Source organism: Cannabis sativa, chromosome 4 (assembly GCF_029168945.1).
Source record: "Cannabis sativa cultivar Pink pepper isolate KNU-18-1 chromosome 4, ASM2916894v1, whole genome shotgun sequence".
NCBI lineage: Eukaryota > Viridiplantae > Streptophyta > Magnoliopsida > Rosales > Cannabaceae > Cannabis > Cannabis sativa.
Window position 1 is genome coordinate 51,527,785 of NC_083604.1, and position 20,494 is coordinate 51,548,278.

Genomic DNA, 20,494 nt, shown 5'->3' on the forward strand with positions numbered 1-20,494 from the left:
GGGAGGCGGGGATATCTTGGGACTTCAAGCAGCACAAGAAGGGCACCGACGTGAAGAGGCCCCCATCGGTTACCAGCGCGATGGAGAGAAAACCTCCATAACCATTGCCAGAAAAGTTGTGACGCAGGGACGGAGGGTTCATTCCATCAGACATCCTCTGCCCCAAAGGATCCAGGGACCTCGCGTCCTAGGCAGGGAAGGAGAAGCGAGTCTACTCCGTCACGTCAAGCTCCCGCACCCGCATGCATAACAACGAGATGAATAAGTTAAAGATAAACAAGTTGAGGTTAGAAGAGACTGTGGCAAACATGTAGAAGGTGATGGACGAGCTCCTGAAGGGGCATTTTGATACACCTTTATTCCAGTGAAGAGAACTCGAAGTTATTAGAAAGGAGAAAGACAATCTGGAAGACGAAGGACTATTAAAGTGTTCCACCAGTAACACACCGGAAGCATCGCCATCAAAGGCGAGGCCCCAGATGGACTTGGAGCCCTCTCTCTAACAAAAGAGAACCGACTCAAGGGTGGGCCCAGAGGACCTAAGGAAAAACTCAATCAAAAAACAACTGTCGAAAAGAAAGTGTCGTCATCAAGAATGCACCACCACAAAGAAGGCCCAAGACGCACGCCGCAGGACCTTCGAGACAAGCTGAATAAAAAGAGGCAACATCTTGACAAGGAGATGGAAGATCTCCGCAGAAGGATATCCTCAGCCGCCTCAGAGGAGGGAAGTTGGGATGAAGAAGATTTCGACGATGAATCTCATTTTTCTAGAGAAATCCAATCCGAACAATTACCCTCTAATTTCAAAGAGCCAAACATATCTCCTTATGAAGGGATCACTGATCCGAAGTATCACTTGGACGCTTTCAACGAGATTATGAAAATGAAAAGAGTCACGAGTAGGGTGACACTTTGAGGCGGAACCTACAAGTGGTATAAGAGGTTGGCTCCTGGATCTATAACTTTGTGGAAACAGTTCACCGATGAGCTCTTGTCCCAACACCATGCTTCCCGAGATTATGTTGTCCTGAGGACAAGTTTGGTGAATATTAAACAAGGAGAAACTAAAAGCTTAAAAAGCTACATCCAGTGCTTCAACACCGAAGTGACTAAAGTGGGGAGACTCTCTAAGGATGATCATAAAATGGCTATCGCTGCCAGAGTCAGACCAAGAAGCAAGCTGCAGAACAACATGCTCAAGAGAGAGCTGGATGACCTTGAGGACTTCTATGAGAGGGCCAATAGGTATATCTTCGTGGAGGATGGACATGAAAATTTAGGAGTTGGAAAAGACGAACAACCTGTGAAGACCCGAGCTGAGGGGTCACACAAAAAGCGGGGATTCATGTATAAGGATGACCGTCAAGACAAGAAAGCCAAGAGGGAGTTAGATCCACTACCTCGAGAATACACCCACTACACAAAACTAACCCATTCAAGAGAACATGTCTACCTCACCAATGAGCATCATGTTTTCTTCAAGAGACTGCCACCCTTGAAGAGGGAAAGAGCTAGGAGAGACCACAACAAGTACTGCCGCTTCCACAAAGACGTGAGACACCTCACAGAAGAGTGCAAGCACTTTAAGGTCAAAATTGAAGGACTGATACAACGTGGGTATCTAGGAGAGTACTGGAAGGAGAATCAAAGGCCAAACGAGCCGCGCCAACGAGATGATCAAGAAGAGGCCTCAGAAGTGCTGGGAGACATCTGCACTTTCAATAGAGGACTAGGAGTTGGGAGCAATACCCGCAAGGGATGAGAAAAGTATGCATGTGAGGCGAGACAAGAGCCCCAAGTTTAGAGTCTGGAACAAAGGCGACCAAAAAGTTCTAGGGGAGAGAGCGACTCAATAACATTCACGGAGGAAGATGCGCTGGGAGTGCACTTCCCTCACAATGACCCATTAGTCATCATGATCCAAATTGCCAACACAAGGGTACATCGGACGCGGTGGACAATGGGAGCTCCATAGATATCCTCTACTTGGTGGCCCTCAAGAAAGTGGTATGAGTTTACCGGAGACTCAGTCCAACCGCTGGGAACGATAGAGTTGGCACTCACGGTTGGAGAAAGCCCCAAACACGCCACGATGATGGTAACATTTTTAGTGGTGGACTGTCCAGCTGCGTTCAATGTAGTGATTTGACGACCCTCCCTCAATCGATTGAAGGCAGTAACCTCTGTGTATCATCTAGCTGTGAAGTTTCCGACCCCTAGGGGAGTCACCACACTTAAAGGAGAGCAGAAGGAGGCCAGGGAGTGCTACAACGTCTCGCTGTGCCTTGCCACCAAGACCACGAACCCAGTAACAAAGGTAGTTCCGAACGGTTTGAACGGGGGTGGGGATGCGAAGGCAGTGGGAAAGTAGGAGAAGGTCAGCCACGAGAAGCATCACGTAACCTTTTTTAATATGGATGACAAGAATCAAGGAGCGAGCCTGGGGTAACTCCACTAGTATAACTTCTTTCATTTTCTTCATTTCTATTTCACTTGTATGCATGTAACAGAAAACTTTTTTTATGAATGAATGAATGTTACATCAAATTGGTATTTCGAAGGTTGTTAATTCCTTTCCCTTAGAAATAAGCATGTAACTCAAGTGTACAGCCCCATAAATGGCGCAATACACTTAGGGGGTGAGGAGATGAGTAAAGAGTGTGTATCCCTAAATCGTCAAGGACTAGATACCCTTGATTAACGATAGGAAACACACTTCTTTGCGTAAAACATAGCTAAGCCAAAAGAGGTCCTCAAGGACACTCATGGCGTAAAGCCGAAACAAGATGGACGCCTCTCAAGAGTAAGCAAACATTCTTTAATCAAGAGGGTAGCGCGGTCAAGTGCTATAAGCTCCCTCCCATCCAAGTAAAAGGATAGATTTACAATAAGAGGGAGGCAGCTCAAAGAGCCAAAACTCCCTCAAAGTAAAATCCGCTGACCACAACGATGCATGGCCAAAGATCGATCCCAAGAGATACTTGGTGAATACCACAAAAAAGAGAACACAAAGCAAATGATTCATTCAACAAAGTAAGGTAAACCACTCGGCCAAGGGGTCGGAACCACTTGATCAAGATTGAGTCTTGATGTCATGCATACATGAAGTAAAAATAGGAGGTTTACAGTCATCCATAAACAAAAAAATAATAATAACAAAGTTCCTGAAGTCTCCGCGGATATGATCACAAGAAGGAACGCCTACTAGTTGCAATTGCTAGAGGGACCCGCATCACGTCGACGCTTACCCCAGCACGTTGCGACTGCATCTCCATACTCAGCCCTGAAAGACTCAACCATCTCTACTGTAAATGAACCAAGGACACTGTAGTCGACGTCAGGATTTTGTATCCAAACTGTGTATAATAGATGCTCAATCTTGTCCTCCAAAACTTCCTTGTTCCTTGCCTTAATAGTGAAGAGGTGATGTTGCAGCTTGCCAATCCTGGCTATAAGTCTCTTCGTGAAAACATGCGAGTGCGAGAGACACCTTTAGTGAATGGAGAGATACTCCCCAAGTTACTGCATGAGACTGGCCATTGAGGGCTGCTCGTTGGTCAGCAAAACTTGGAGGCGGTCCACCTCCCCTTAAAGAGCCTCGCACTGGCAGTGAGACTCCTCTAAATCACTCAGAGCCTGTTGGAGGCGCGACAGATTCTCCCCTCCAAAGGGTTAGGGCTGGGAGTGTATTGCTACAAGACGGATGCATACAAACAAATGACACAGTTAAAACAAAATATATACAAACAGCAGCACGTGATGAATTAAAGACAAGGACATCATATACTAACCCATATGTTACACTTAAGAGAAGCCTCTTGGCATCCCTTTGACGAGGAGTTGCGCAGCCAAGTCCAATCTGAGGGGGTAAACTCACCTAGGTGCTGGTTATACCCGCTCGAACATTGGTTCATTTGGGATTGTGACCACGCCAAAGTCATTGGGTCCGTAGGATGGATGTGAAGGACCTTCCGAAGAGCTGAAGGGGTTCTAAAAAAGCTGTTGAATATTGAAAGCATCAAATATCACATTGGAAGCATAACCAGAGCCTCCCAAGTTCATCTCCTCCAGCGCCTGATTATTAAGGCCAACATCTGATGAAGGAAGGTCCCCGTCAGGTTCTCGCATTTTGACATCTCCCAGCATGCTGACTGAGTATGGAGGTACTAGCTCCGCGACACCTCCCTCCCCCTCATCTTGGCTCCCCAAGGAAGCACGTCAGGACATACGATGAGCATGCTCCTTAGTAGGAATATCAATGGAGGGAGTGATCGACTCCCCCAGGCAGGTTGTAATCTCTTTGTGACGGCACATATAGCTACCAAGCATACTCTTTGTAGCAAGGGCCTTCTTGAGCTTGGAAAGAAGGGAGTGACTCATTTTGGGAGTGGGATCATTAGGGAGGCCAGAAGAAGATGCACCTTTCTTCGATGCAGTGGGAGGCTTCCCACAAGAGCCGCTCTTGGAGACCATTCCCTCACGTCAGTCTGCCGCGACCGACGAAGGAGCTGCAACATCCCCAACATTGTCATTCTTGCCTCGTGGATCCGTAGAGGGCCCAGGGCGGGGTTGGGAGAGTAGGTAGGATCCCCTTGAGGGAGAGGCTCTGTAATCGAAATGAGAGCCCCCGCAGGAAGCAGGACATATGTAAGACTAGACTCTTTCAGGCGTCACGAAGTTAAGAGATCTTTAGCAGCCCTCACATCCTCAGAAAGGTAAAAATATTTTTGTAGTGCGCTTAGGGACTCACTGCTCAAAACAGGAATCTCCTTGGTAGTTAGAAGACCAAGGAAAAAGAACAAGTTAATAAAAAAAACAAAAAAAAAGGGGAAGCCCACGATACCACCCATACCTGGAACCATGAATACGGAGGACACGCTATCAGGCATTCTGTCAATAATAAAAATGAATACGGAGGACACGCTAAAGAGCTTGTCTGGCTAAGAAAGTTCTTCACCAGTATCGGTGTCATGCCTGGAATGGAAAAGCCTCTGGTCCTACTTTGTGATAATAATGGAGCACAGCCAATAGTAAGGAACCTCGAAGCCACAAGAGAAGCAAACACATAGAAAGGATTTATCACATCATCAGAGAATATGTGGCAAGAGGGGATGTACTGGTTGAGAAAGTGGACACAGAAGACAACTTAGCTGATCCATTCACCAAAGTCTTGGCAGTAACTGCATTTGAAAAGCACCGTCACAATTTAGGATTAATTGATATGTACTCATTAGTTTTATATTAGTGCAAGTGGGAGTTTGTTGGATTTATGCCCTAAATAAAACTCCATTTCAATGTAATCCATTTTATTCAACATCAATAACGAAACAGAAGTATTTTTCATTCATTTGTGTATGTTTTGGTTCATCTTATCAATTGCTTGTCTATTTAATTTATAAATTCATTTCAAACCCTTTTCACATATTTAATCATGTTAATTGTGTTGTCAACACAGTGGAAAGTATGTGAATAAAGATTCCTAGATTTATCAGACACAAGGTTTTACTGATATGATAATCTACAACAGAGTTTACTTTCATTTGGAGAAGTGCTATGTTCTTTCCAGAGCATTGGTTAAAGTAAAGCTCAGGTTGGGTGCATGGAGTATGCATCGGGAGGGACCGATATTGAACTTGGACATAGATTTATCAAACTTACCGTAATATCTATTCAAGTCAATATCGCCTAGTTGATCCTAGATCAAATGATCTAAATCCTGATATGATTAGGTTCAATCTCAAGAGTGTTAGTCATGTTCTATGATTTGTTAGTTCAGCCTACTTTTGGGTCAGGGTGATACGTACATTTTGGGAACACGGTAGTGCAATTGAGTGGGAGCGCTAACATAAATATGGAATCTATAGCTTCTATCTGGCGAATAGAAAGTAAAGGATGATTTCCTTCGAGCTTGACCAAACGAAATTAAATCGTGGAGTACTCATTTCACATAGCTGAAATATCATTTATGCGAGGTTAAGTGTTTTAAGGATAAAATGCATTGTAGGGTGTTATGGTAATCTAATCCCTTTACAGTGTAGATCATTCATATAGAGGATCATTGATCAAATTAGGATTATAACAATGGATAACTAATGACGTGTCTATATGGTGGAACATATAGAGCGTTCTATATACTGAGAGTGCAATTCTAAGTTCTATGCGGGGATTCAACGAAGAATTAATAAGTCAGTGAATTTAGGTTATAAATTCTTGATCTGCTTATTGGAAGCTCGGTTATATAGACCCATGGTCCCCCCACTAGTTGAGAAAATATTACTTGTAAGACTCATTTAATTGGTTTTGACTAATCAATTATAATTCTCAAATTAGACTATGTCTATTTGTGAATTATTTACTAAGTAAGGGCGAAATTAAAAAGAAAGAGTTTTTATGGCATATTTGTTAATTAAGATACTTTGTATGGTTCAATTAATAAATATGATAAATGACAATATTATTTAATAATTATTTATAGTTATGAAATAGTTAGAATTGTCATTTAAATTGTTGAATTTGAAAATTGGCATTTTTGAGAAAATGAGATGCAGAAATGATAAAACTGCAAAATTTGCAAAAGTGAGGCCCAAATCCATATAGCCATGGCCGGCCACTTTTATAGGGATTATCATCTGATATTTTTATTATTTTAATGCCAAATAATTCAAACTTAACCCTAAGTGGTATGCTATAAATAGATAGTGAAGGCTTCAGGAAATTCACACTTAACACTTTTTCACATCTTGTTTCCTTCAAAGAAAAACCTGAGCCTTCTCTCTCTATACCTAGCCGCCACCTTCACCTCCTTCTTCTCTCTTGTAAATTTCGAACCTCTTAGTGATAGAGTAGTGCCCACACACAGCAAGTGATACCTCAGTCATAGTGAGGAAGATCGTGAAGAAAGACATGAAACAAGAAGGAGATTCAACATTCAGGTTCAGATCTTGATAATACTCTGGGACAGAAAGGATACAAGGGTTAGAGATCTGAACAAAAGGAGACATATTATTCCGCTGCACCCAATGTAAGGTTTCTCATACTTTATATGTGTTTAATTTATAATCATTTTAGAAGTTCATATTTAGGGTGTTAATCAATATACTTGTGAGTAGATCTAAGATCCTGGTAAAATAATTTCTAACAACTGGTATCAGAGCCATGGTAATTTATTTGCTTGCAAGAAATTTGGACTTAAAACGATTTGTTTGTATTTTGGATGGTAACAACTGTTTCTGGAATTATTTTTATTGCATAGTTTGGAAAAAATTAAGCAATTTTCTTTTTACAGAACTCAACTTCGATTTAATTTGAATTAGTTATGATTTTTTGAAGTTTCAAAAAATATCAGGGTGACACCACTCACACACGCGCACGCGGATGGCCTATTTCCTCGGCCAGACGCGTGTTAGTACAAGTTTTGTCCGAAGCAACACGCGCATGGGGTGTCTGAAATCCCATTCCGCGCGCAGAAATCATGCTGGACACTTCCAACGTCGAGTTTTCTCGGCCGTGCACCCTCCCCAGCGCGCGCGGACAGTATGCTATGCATACTGTTCATACAGCTCGCATTTTTTTTCGTTTTTCTTCGATTTTTCATGCTATTTCATGGAATTAACTTCCGATTTTTTGTGTAGTTTTGTATTTTGATTTTTACTTTTCAATTTTCAAATCTAATATCAGAAATAAATTAATTTGAATTTTTTAAATTTAATTTTAGATATTAGTGTAATTTGAATTTGAAAACAAGTAAAAATCTATCTTTTTGCTTGATTTTATATCTTATTTTTAAATTTGATTATTTTATCTTATTTTTAAATTTAAAGGTCAGATATTAAATATTTTTAAATTATTTGACCTTATTTAAATTTAAAATAATATTACTATAATCATGTAATTTTAAATAGAAGTAAGATATTTTGCTAACTTTTAAATTTTGTTATTTTTTATTTAAATTAAATTATAAAATCTGAAAAAATATTTATTTTTTATTTTATATTTAATTTATAAAATAACTTTAAAAATTTAAAAAGTGGTTAGCAATTATTTTTGAAATGATATTTAGGTTAGTTGAAACCTAATTTTTCAAAAATTGTAGGTTTAATTTTAATTTTTTTTATTTTATTTAAATACCAAAATTTTTTTAATTATTTAAATATTTTCGAAAATTATTATTTAAAATTAAATAATTCCTACATCCAACTATCCAATTCATCTTGTTTCAGGAGTATGTGTTTTAGCTTTTTTGTAAGTTTTATAAAACCTATTATTGCTTGATCTAAATTGCCATGGTTAACTTATTGACAAATCCAATGATCTGATTTTAACCCATGGTTTAATTGTCAATAGGTCAAGTAAATAATTTGTAACAGGTAAATTTTACAATCTTCTTTCATCTGTGTATGACCTAGCAACATGATAGGATCCATCCAAATGTGTGTCTGTGTGAGCCTATATATTTAATTTTGTTATAGATGCATATAGGTTGTTGTTGCTAAATAAAATATCATAGTTTTTGATAGATTTTATTTAGGCCCATTTAGTTTTTGGGCCTATTCAATTAATAACAGTTGTTCATTTTAAGGTTAAATTCCTCTCTTTTGGGCCTTGTGTGAGAGTTGGGGGCCAATAGAAGTGGGTACGACATACTGAACCCAGCTCCCCCTCACATGAACTACCCCAATTGTGAAGGCCCATTTGCCTAATTTGAATAACTGTACTAGGTTAATTAAATTAGTTTAACCTAATAAAATTGATTAGCAACATAATTAATTTCAATCATTTTGGAATTAATTTAAGAAAACATAGTTTAATGAATTATATTCTAAGCTAAACTATATGTATTTTCTTGTATTTAATTAAATATAGAATTATAACCAACTAGATTCTTTCTGAAGCTTAATTTAAATTTTTCATTAAATATTCCTATTTAAGTTGAAAATTGTTTATCTCTAACTAATCAACTTAAATCTGAATATCTTTTGAATTTCAAATTTCAAAATTAAGTTGAGAAATTTTAGGAATTGGTTATTAAGATTCTTTAGGTATTTTTAAGTTGATATTTTTTCAAATATTAACTTAAAATGGAATATTTTCAAATTAAGTGGTTACAACTTAATTTTATATTTAATTAAATCTAATTTGAAAAATATTTAAGTTGGATATTTTAGATTCTTCTAAACAACTTAAACAAGATATTTTCAAATTTGTTCCATTGTTTTTCGAATTTAAAATAATAATTGAAATTTAATTAAAGCTGATTTTTTATTTAAACCAACTTTTATTTGTAATTTTTCATTATTAAAATATGGAACAGATGATTAAATAAAATACATATTTTTAAATAATGAGCTTTAATCAAAAGATATTCGATCTCCATTGTTGGTCTTACAATAGTTAAATTTTTTTAATATAACCTCGAGACGCTAGACTTCGTCCCCCTTATGGATGGTTATTCGTTGAAAACTTTTAACACCGTAAGATCTCATTTGATAAGTGTTTTGTGAGTTTTTGTCTCTATTAGACTCTCCCCTACGGTGACTACTTAGAGATAAACTCATAAAACATGAAACAATGGTGAGTTTTCATATTTAGGGTGTTAATCAACATACTTGTGAGTAGATCTAAGATCCTGGTAAAATAATTTCTAACACAGACATGTAGAAACAATGATAAGAACGAGCCACCTATTTTCTATTCCTCATAAACCTCTTTCATGCTCGGGTCTTGACCCTAGGTACTCTTTGAAGTGGGGGTGATGGAGGAAAATGGATGCTCCTTGCATACAGGGGGTTCAGCAGCCCGAGAGCATGGCAGGATATCAGGCATGGGAGGAAGGGTTCCCTCAATGAAATCTGAATGAAGTTAAGATTCCACGAGAGAAGCCTTAAGTCTAGAAAGCTTCATCCTCTGGGATAGTCACGAGAACCATCTCTTGGTGGGATACATTAGTAGGAACCTCAGCTTGGGTTCCTTTAGTGAGCACCTCTTCTGCAGGTCAACAAGTGCATCTTTAGCAATTTCCGCTGTGCTCAGGTGAAAATCTTGGTTGAGATCCATTGCTACCAACACAAACATAAAGGGAAACCTAGCTACTTGAATCGACAAACTAAGAGCCCAGAACAAAAATTCGTCAAAGTTTCATTCCAATTGACAAACCCCAAAGATCTATATACATGCATAAGCCTATGAAACTCAAATAGCCAGAAAAACTATATAGACGGTTCTAATCCCCTTTTCACAACAGGGTGTTTCTCAAAAAGGTCCATCTCAAAGTTGAAAATTTATCACATAACCTACTTCACTATTCAATATGCAAATTTTCATAATCATAGCTTGAATGAGAAATTTCTATCCTAAACAAGAAATAACAAGAGGGTTCAACTAGGGATTAAAGTACTTACATGTTGAATGAAAAGGAGATCGGGTGTTGTTGTAGAAATTTTCCTAGAGCCCTCGAACCCAGTCGATTAAACAGTCGCAACAGGTTTAGAAGTCAAAATCTTCATCTAGCAGGGTGTTAGGCTATTTTTAACCTAAGTTTCAGGTCACATTTTATAGTTATTTTTCTTCTTTATTATTATTTTTGGAATAGAATTACGCTTGTTTTCTTTGGTTTTAGGCTTCGAAACTTGGAATGCATAAATTAGACAAATTTTGGAAAACAGTGATCTATAATATAGAGAAAATTTTGAAAGAAAATAAAACTGAAACTTCAAGCCTAAATTCAACTATGTTCTGATCAGATTTTGGACAAAGTCAAACATAAAATTTTTAGATCTCTTTTTTATCTTTTCCAACGTATCTTGAATAAGCTCATTTGGAGTTCGTATGAGAAAGTTATGCCCATTTTACTGAGAGAGGTCGAAGTAGAAAAAAATGGGTCCAGTGGCCGCAGTGAGGCTTTTGGTGGCCGCTGCGAGGGACTACAGAAAGCACATTTTTTCACTTTTTTACAGCTGTTGTGGCAAGGATATTGGCCGCTGCAGCACCGCCTTCGTACAGGTCAAGGATAACTTCGTCTTTTCTCGTTTTTGGGCTGAAAAAACTCTATTTAATGAAAAGGGATCCTGAATTATAGAGGGGAGACCATATGGAACCCTAAAAATACAAAAGGAAGGCTTTTGGAGTGAGCATGGATGATCCGTGACAATCCTCCATCTAGTTTCTTTCTCTTATCTTGATTTGTTATGATTTTATTTGTATATTTTTTTTATGAATAAGAAATTTTATTGCTCCAACCAAACTTTTACATCACTAATCTTTACAATCTACTAACAATACAATTACATTTTGATTCTATACAAATCAAGTCATTAGTATCCATGTTTTATCTTCATCCTTAGCTTTCTTAGGAATCAGCCCTTTGATTCGAAATTTACTCATGTGTTGAGCTTTCTTGACCGTGGTGGTGATGAGCCATTGTTGGTGATTCCATAACACCTCATTTCTTGCTTTCCACACATAATACACCAAACTTGCAAGTACAGACTTCACCATACTCTTCCTAGCTACTGAGAATTTTTTCGTGTTATGACAAGCTTGCAGTAGCTGCTGTATGTTTCTTGCTGGTGTGTTCCATTGCAGGAACATTTTCATTTCTTGTAGGCAGGTTTGGCTATAATCGCACTCAAAAAACAAATGTGCAATAGTTTCCTCTTCTCTGTTGCATAGTAAGCATTTTGTATCCATGGTGTGCATGAACTTGCTTAGTCTCTCTTTTGTATTCAACCTTCCCCAAAAGACTATCCAAAGAATAAACCTATGCTTTGGAACAATAAGTCTATCCCAAACTCGGTTACTCCATGACAGTTTTTCATATTCAACAAATAGCAGATGATACCCCTACTGTATGTTGTATTTCTGCATAACAAAACCTGCTAGTGAAATTGTTTGCTGAAATTTACTCTTGACAGCCACTATCTTTTTCCATGCCCATCTACAATCTAATGGAGCAACATAGCTCCACCAATCTTGCTCCTTGATGTAGACATTATGTGTCCATTTAACTAAAAGATAATCTTTTTTACTAGCTATATCCCACACATACCTCCCCAAGGCTGCAATGTTCCAATGATGCACATTTCGAAATCCTAACCCCCCTGCTGCCTTGGGTCTGCAAACTGAATCCCATGCCACTAATCCAGGACCAGCCCCTTCTTGTATGCCTTTCCAGAGAAAAGATCTGCAAATAGCTTCAATGTCCTCCAACAGTTTCTTTGGTAATATAAAGATTTGAGCCCAGTAAGTATGTATGGCAAGTAAAACTGAGTTAATCAGAGTTACTCTCCCCATATAAGATAAGTTCCTAGTGCTCCACATCCTTATTCTGCTTGTCATTTTTTCCAGAAGGCTTTGACATTCTGCTCTAGAAATCTTCTTTGAGCATATAAGAATACCAAGGTATCTAAATGGAAGTGTACTCCTTGTAATTTTAGATGCCTGGATGATTCTGTTCACTTCTGATTCTTACATTCCTGCACAGTATATTACTGATTCTGCTCATTTGGTTGCAAACCAGATGAAGCTGAAAATAATTTCAGCCCTTTGAGTAGCAGCAGAACAGATATGAAATCTCCATGACAGAAGACTAATAATGTTGGAAATTATTTTACCAGGATCTTAGATCTACTCAAAAGTATGTTGATTAACACCCTAAATATGAACTTTCTAAAACGATGAAATAAACACATATAAAGTTTAGGAAACCTTACATTGGGTGCAGCGGAATAATATGACTCCTTCCGTTCAGATCTCTAACCCTTGTATCCTTTCTGTCGCAGAGTATTATCAAGATCTGAACCTGGATCTCTTTCTCTGATTCTTTAGTGCTGAAACTCCTTCTTGCTGAAAGTCTTTCTTCACGATCTTCCTCACTATGATTGAGGTATCACTTGCTGTGTGTGGGCACTACTCTAATCACTAAGTGTTTCGAAATATTAAGGAAGAAGAGAGAGAGGGAGTGGTCGGCCAAGGTAGAGAGAGAGAGAGAGGCTCAGTTTTTTCTGAATGAAAAGTGTAATTTTCCTGAAGCCTTCACCATCTATTTATAGCATTCCACTAGGCTTAGGTTTGAATTATTTGGCATTAAAATAATGAAAATATCAGAGGATAATTCTTATAAAAGTGGCCGGCCATGGCAGTATAGATTTGGGCCTCACTTTTTGCAATTTTGCAGTTTTATCACTTTTGCATCTGATTTTCTCAAAACGCCAATTTTCTAATTCAACCATTTAAATGCCAATTCTAACTATTTAATAACTATAAATAATTATTAAATAATATTGTCATTTATCATATTTATTAATTGAACCATACAAAGTATCATAATTAACAAATATGCCCCTAAAAAACTCTTTCTTTACAATTTCGCCCTTACTTAAAGAAAAATTCACAAATAGACATAGTCTAACTTGAGAATTATAATTGATTAATCAAAACCAATTACATGAGTCTTACAAGCAATATTATCTCAACTAGTGGGAGGACCATGGGTCTATATAACCGAGCTTCCAATAAGTAGATAAAGAATTTATTACTTAAATTCACTAACTTATTAATTCTTCGTTGAATCCACGCATAGAACTTAGAATTGCACTCTCAGTATATAGAATGCTCTATATGTTCATCCATATAGACACATCATTAGTTATCAATTGTTATAATCCTAATTTGATCAATGATCCTCTATATGAATGATTTACACAGTAAAGGGATTAGATTACCGTTACACCCTACTATATATTTTATCCTTAAAACACTTGACCCCGTATAAATGATATTTCAGATTATGTGAAATGCGTTTGGTCAAGCTCGAAAGAGATCATCCTTTGCTTACTATTCGCCAGATAGAAGCTATAGATTCCATGTTTATGTTAGCGCTCCCACTCAATTGCACTACCGTGTTCCCAAAATGTACGTATCACCCTGACCTAAAAGTAGGCTTAACTAACAAATCAAAGAACACGAATAGCCTCCTGAGATTGAGCCTAATCATAACAGGATTAAGATCATTTGATCTAGGATCAACTAGGCGATATTGACTTGAATAGATATTACGGTAAGTTTAATAAATCTAAGTCAAAGATCAATATCGGTCCCTTCCGATGCATACTCCATGCATCCAACCTGAGCTTTACTTTAACCAATGTTCTGGAAAGAACATAGCATTTCTCCAAATGCAAGTAAACTCTTGTTGTAGATTATCATATCAGTAAAACCCTGTGTCTGATAAATCTAGGAAACTTTATTCACATAGTCATGTTTACTTTCCAAGGTGTTGACAACACAATAAACAGGATCAAGTATGTGAAAAGGGTTTCAGATGAATTTACAAATCAAGCAATTGATAAAGTGAACCAAAACATACACAAATGAATGAAAAATACTTCTGTTTCTTTATTGATGTTGAGTAAAATAGATTACATTGAAATGAAGTTTTATTTAGGGCATAAAACCCAACAAATAGGTCATCAGCAAAGCACATATGATTCAATATTAAAGATGCACACCTGTCATGAAATTTAAAACCTGGCCAATCTCCTACCTTGATAAAGATTCTAGATAGGTACTCCATTCCTAACACAAAGAGGAGGGGAGACATCGGTTCACCTTGTCTTAACCCTCTCTTTGCATTGAAGAATCCACACATAGAGCCATTCAATAACAGAGAGAATTCGGGAGTGCAAATACATTCCATAATGAGTTGAATGAACTTACCAAGAAATCCTAGTGCAGTCATCATCTCTTCCAAGAGTTCCCATTCTATAGTGTCATAGGCCTTCCTTAAATCAATTTTGATCATACAATTTGGTCTACATTTTTTCCTCCCATAGAACCTCACCAAGTCTTGACAAACCAACACATTATGAGCAATGAATCTTCCATGAACAAATCCTCCTTGGTTCTTTGCAATAAGATCAGGAAGGACTTTCCTCAATCTATTACAGATTACCTTGGTTGCCACTTTATACACCACATTACAACATGATATTGGCCTGAAATCCACCACACTTTTAGGGCAAGAAGTCTTGGGAATTAGTGTGATAGTAGTAGTGTTAATCTCTTTCAAAATCTTTCCAGAATTTAAAAACGAAATAACAGCTTCTACTAAATTAGGTTTCACTAAGTCCCAATATCCTGGAAGAAAGCACTCCCATAACCATCTGGACCAGGTGCTTTATCCTTATCTATAGAGAAGATAACTAATTCCACTTCCTCTGATGTGTACTCTGCTAATAGTAGCTGTTTATGACACTCTGTAACTTTAGGCCCAAGATCTACTACAGATTGAAAAACCTTCCTTCTTTCTGGTGCCTTCGATCCCAATAGCCTCTGATAATACTCAAGGAAAGCAGATTGGACTTTATCTGGGGTATCACACCAGTTTCCATACTCATCTTTAATCGAGTAGATCTTATTTTGGAGTCTTCTCAATTTCAAAGAATCATGGAAAAGGTGGGAGTTGTCATCCCCAAACTTAGCCCAACTGATTTTAGTTTTTTGAGCCATGAAGCTAGCAAAAGCCTTGCTGATTTCTGCATATTTCTTCCTTACAATCTGTTCCTGTTGCATCAATTCTTCATTCCTTAGATCTTGACTTAATTTCCCATGTACCTTTGCCAGCATTGCCTTTGTCATCATCTCTGTCTTTTGTATTTCAGAAAACCCTGTCCTGTTAATCTGCTTCAGTACTACCTTCAATCTTCTCAGCTTGTGCACAATGCTAAACATTTTTGAACCTCTAGTTTCTTCCTTCCAAGACTGTGTCACCATTTTGTCATAATCTGGAGCCATCTTCCACATATTGTAATACCTAAATGGCTTTTTCCCATAGCTTTTATCCTCGTATATAGTTACCAAGATAGGACTATGATCAAAGGCCATCTCAGGCAGAAAAATGGCTTCAGAACATGGAAAGCTATTTAACCATTGCATGTTGACCATTGCTCAGTCAATCTTAGACAAAATCCTCTCTTCTGGCTTTTGTTTATAGTTCCAGGTGAAAAATGAACATGAAAATTTCAGATCAGCCAGTTTGCATTTCTCCATACTGTCTCGGAATCTCTGAGATGGTAGGCTTTGGGCTCTTTTACCAACTCTCTCATTAGCATTCAAAATCTCATTGAAATCCCCCATTATTATTCATGGCTCATCTATTCTTTGTGCCAATTCCTCTAACTCACCCCATAAATCCTCTCTCTTCTTTTCATCATTAAAGGCATATACTAATGACACAAAAAAATTCCCCACTTGCTGCTGTGATTGAACATGGCAATGTATTAGTTGGCTAGAGCAAAATCTAATATCCACAGAGTAAACACTAGGCTGGCAAGCAACTATTATTCTTCCTTTATCCAACCAAGGATTATTGTTTGTAAAGCACCAACCCAAAAAAAGACTAGTATATAAGGTTCCCATATTTTTGTTTTGAACCTTTGTTTCTAGGAGACTAAAAAACCCAGCTCTTTTTGAAAAGATCAATTGCTTGACCTCATTATGCTTTTGCTGGCTATTAATCCCCCTTACATTCCAACATAGAAATCTATCCATTTGAGGATGAGGGATCTCCCTCCCCTCCTGTGTTGTTCCTGATTTCCCCTTCATCTCCTAGAGTTTCAAACATGTTCTGCACAGTAGTCTCCTCTTGCTCATTGTTCACCATCACTTTCTTGCCTTTACTCACTCTTTGGAACCCCTCATCATCTATCTGCTTCTCTTTTTCTGAGTTTTTCTTTTTTGGCACCCACACTTGCTTGCAGTGACGGACCAAGAAATTTTACTTTGTGGGGGCTTATTTATTATTAAAAAATATTTATACATATATTATAATTACTCTTACTAAATTTATTTAATTTTGTGGGGGCTTTTTTATTATTTTAGTCTATAATTATCAAATTAAAAATAATTAATTTAAATTTTTAAAAGACATTATTTATATTAGTGGGGGCTACAATAACTCAACGGCGTCCGTCCCTGCTTGCTTGCTTTGTTCCTGCTTTTCTTCTTTTTTCCTACAATCTTTAGTGCTATGTCCAATACCAGAGCAGTTGTAACACACCAGAGGAATCCATTCATATTTCACTTCCAATTCCACCTCATGATTAAACTCATCTATGAAATCAATTTTTTCAGGAAAATCCTGAGCCAAACTAACCTGAATTAATATTCGAGGATATTGCATCCTATCTCTGTTCTTGGTAACATTATCCACCTGAAATGGCTCTCCCAATTGACTCACTATTTTGAACAGAGATGATTCCCCCCAATATTTGATATCTAGTCCTCTCAATTGAATCCAAGTTGGTACATTCGACACCTTCTCCTTGGTGAAATCATCGATTGGATTCCAAGGTTTCATCACCATTGGTTTCCTGTCAAAGAATACGTATCCCTACTGCAGCACCTTATCTCGCTGCTCCATGTTCTGGAATCTTATGATAAAAATTCCTTTAGCCAGTAAACCAACTTTGGCCACTTCTGTTGGGTTTTATGCCCTAAATAAAACTCATTTCAAAATAATGAGATTTACTTATTAATATAGATCAGAAATAATATTTAATGTTGCATGGTTCACATGATTTATTTCATGATTATATGTACATAATGTATAAATTCATCTGAAACCCTTTTCACATACTTGATCCTGTTTATTGTGCCGTCAACACATTGGAAAGTAAACATGACTATGTGAATAAAGTTTCCTAGATTTATCAGACATAGGGTTTTACTGATATGATAATCTACAACAGAGTTTACTTGCATTTGGAGAAGTGCTATGTTCTTTCCAGAGCATTGGTTAAAGTAAAGCTCAGGTTGGATGCATGGAGTATGCATCGGAAGGGACCGATATTGAACTTTGACTTAGATTTATTAAACTTACTGTAATATCTATTCAAGTCAATATCGCCTAGGTTATCCTAGATCAAATGTTCTTAATCCTGTTATGATTAGACTCAATCTCAGGAGGCTATTCCTGTTCTTTGATTTGTTAGTTAAGCCTACTTTTAGGTCAGGGTGATACGTACATTTTGGGAACACGGTAGTGCAATTGAGTGGGAGCGCTAACATAAACATGGAATCTATAGCTTCTATCTGGCGAATAGTAAGCAAAGGATGATCTCCTTCGAGCTTGACCAAACGAACATAAATGGTGGAGTACTCATTTCACATAAGCTGAAATATCATTTATACGGGGTCAAGTGTTTAGGGGAATAAATACATTGTAGGGTGTAGCGGTAATTTAATCCCTTTACAATGTAGATCATTCATATAGAGGATCAGTGATCAAATTAGGATTATAACAATGGATAACTAATGATGTGTCTATATGGTGGAACATATAGAGCATTCTATATAACTGAGAGTGCAATTCTAAGTTCTATGCGTGGATTCAACGAAGAATTAATAAGTTAGTGAATTTTAGTAATAAATTCTTGATCTACTTATTGGAAGCTCGGTTATATAGACCCATGGTCCTCGCACTAGTTGAGATAATATTGCTTGTAAGACTCATGTAATTGGTTTTGATTAATCAATTATAATTCTCAAATTAGACTATGTTTATTTGTGAATTTTTCACTAAATAAGGGCGAAATTGTAAAGAAAGAGTTTTAAGGGCATATTTGTTAATTATGATACTTTGTATGGTTCAATTAATAAATATGATAAATGACAATATTATTTAATAATTATTTATAGTTATTAAATAGTTAGAATTGGCATTTAAATAGTTGAATTTGAAAATTGGCGTTTTTGAGAAAATCAGATGCAGAATTGAGAAAATTGCAAAATCCAAGTATGGCCCATTACTGTACATGGGCCGGCCACTTTGTTTGAATTTTTAAACTGATATTTTAATTATTTTAATGCCAAATAATTCAAACCTAACCCTAGTGGAATGCTATAAATAGATAGTGAAGGCTTCAGGAAAATTACACTAAATTTTCTACACGTTTGATTTAGAAAAACTGAGCCTTCTCTCTCCCTATCTTTGGACAAACCCACTCTCTCTCTCTTCCTCATTGAGATTTCAAAATTCTTAGTGTAAGAGTAGTGCCCACACACAACAAGTGATACCTCAATCATAGTGAGGAAGATCGTGAAGAAAGACTTTCAACAAGAAGGAGTTTCAGCATCAAAGATTCAGAGAAAGAGATCCAGGTTCAGATATTGATAATGCTCTGCAACAGAAAGGAATCAAGGGCTAGATATCTGAACGGAAGGAGTCATTATATTCCGCTGCACCCAATGTAAGGTTTCTTTAACTTTATATGTGTTTATTTCATCGTTTTAGAAAGTTCATATTTAGGGTGTTAATAAACATACTTGTGAGTAGATCTAAGATCCTGGTAAAATAAATTCCAACAACTTCTTCCTTCCACAGCCTACGCACAAACCCTTCAAGAATGTTGATAGGAGGATTCGCTCCAATTACATAGCAAACTAATGAAGGTTGCCAGTAGTTAACTTCCTCTGCTATATCCTCAAAATCAATTTTAATCTTCTTCTTCGAGCCAATCTCAACCTCTTTCTTAGAAAGTTCAAACAAGTTTTCAAGATTGCGTACAATATTAGATCTGAGAATAGGGGGTGATACCTTTTTCACAGTAGTAATGTCTTGAGCAGTTCGATTTGCGATCGAGAGCCAATCTGAGAAGTCATTACGAATCTCACTTTGCCTCCTATTGGTTTGCTCCGATTCTCCAGGTGAAAGAATCCTCTCTGCATAATGTTCATTTTCCTCATGACACTGTTCCATTGATTCAGCAGCTTCCTCAATCTCTAGTTCCTGTACTCCTAGCACTGTGTCCATGGATCTAGTCTTGATGACTCTATCCGAGGAAGATGGACCAGTCTTCTTTCCTTTAGCTTTCCCTTTCCCGTTCATTTTTGCCTTTTTTGCCATAGCTCCGGTGAGACACCGAAAGAGAGAGAAGGAGCGGGAAAAGTTATGAATTATGTTTAGTTTAATTATGGATTTGATTATGAGCTAAACTTTCTATTTAGGGATTTGATGAATATTGAGTGAGATTACTCTATGGATTAATGTTATTTAATTGTTCTTTCTTTCTTTATTATTGAGATTTATTCATATTTGGGCTTATTCACTTTTTTGATTGGCGACCTTATGCATGATCTATGATCTTAATACAAAATCTGAAAAGTGATTATTGAGAATGCTCTAAATGAATAGACATATGTTTTGATGTGAAACGAGAGTATTCACATAGCTTATGTGACTTTTGGATTATTGCTTAATGTAAATTGTATGTTGTTCTATCTCAGAGATGCAGTAGTTGATATGCAATTTAGGACCTTTATGATCTGAAAAGAGTTTAGGTTAATTTGTAACATGTCATCACATAGGAGAAAGAAGAATGGTTAATTAGTGTTAACAATTGTGAAAATCATGTCCCTGATTTTACATCCATTGTTAAACTTTTTATTTGTTTGTTTTATTTAATTTTGCTTAGTTTATTTAGTTCAAAATTTATTT

The 20,494-nt window shown here is 37.1% G+C and overlaps 3 protein-coding genes across 3 annotated transcripts; 1 reads left to right on the forward strand and 2 right to left on the reverse strand.

Annotated features, from left to right (window-relative positions):
- Window positions 1-595: 595 nt before the first annotated feature.
- Window positions 596-1,765, forward strand: LOC133036982 (uncharacterized). The gene is made up of 2 exons (XM_061113771.1): window positions 596-895; window positions 980-1,765. The coding sequence occupies exons 1-2, from the start codon at window positions 596-598 to the stop codon at window positions 1,763-1,765; spliced, it is 1,086 nt and encodes a 361-aa protein (XP_060969754.1).
- A 9,539-nt stretch (window positions 1,766-11,304) lies between these two features.
- On the reverse strand, window positions 11,305-11,688 carry LOC133036983 (uncharacterized). Its single transcript, XM_061113772.1, has one exon. It carries the CDS (start codon window positions 11,686-11,688, stop codon window positions 11,305-11,307), a length of 384 nt encoding a protein of 127 aa, XP_060969755.1.
- Window positions 11,689-15,120: 3,432 nt separating this feature from the next.
- On the reverse strand, window positions 15,121-15,942 carry LOC133036984 (uncharacterized). Its single transcript, XM_061113773.1, has one exon. It carries the CDS (start codon window positions 15,940-15,942, stop codon window positions 15,121-15,123), a length of 822 nt encoding a protein of 273 aa, XP_060969756.1.
- Between the last annotated feature and the right edge of the window lie 4,552 nt (window positions 15,943-20,494).

What these genes read in the sequence shown, in the direction of transcription:
- LOC133036983 (XM_061113772.1), bottom strand. Translation starts at nt 11,688, where the DNA reads ATGGATACAAAATGCTTACTATGCAACAGAGAAGAGGAAACTATTGCA.
- LOC133036984 (XM_061113773.1), bottom strand. Translation starts at nt 15,942, where the DNA reads ATGGTCAACATGCAATGGTTAAATAGCTTTCCATGTTCTGAAGCCATT.
- LOC133036982 (XM_061113771.1), top strand. Translation starts at nt 596, where the DNA reads ATGCACCACCACAAAGAAGGCCCAAGACGCACGCCGCAGGACCTTCGA. An exon ending in AGATTATGAAAATGAAAAGA is followed by an intron (nt 896 to 979) that starts GTCACGAGTAGG and finishes TTGTGGAAACAG; the next exon opens with TTCACCGATGAGCTCTTGTC.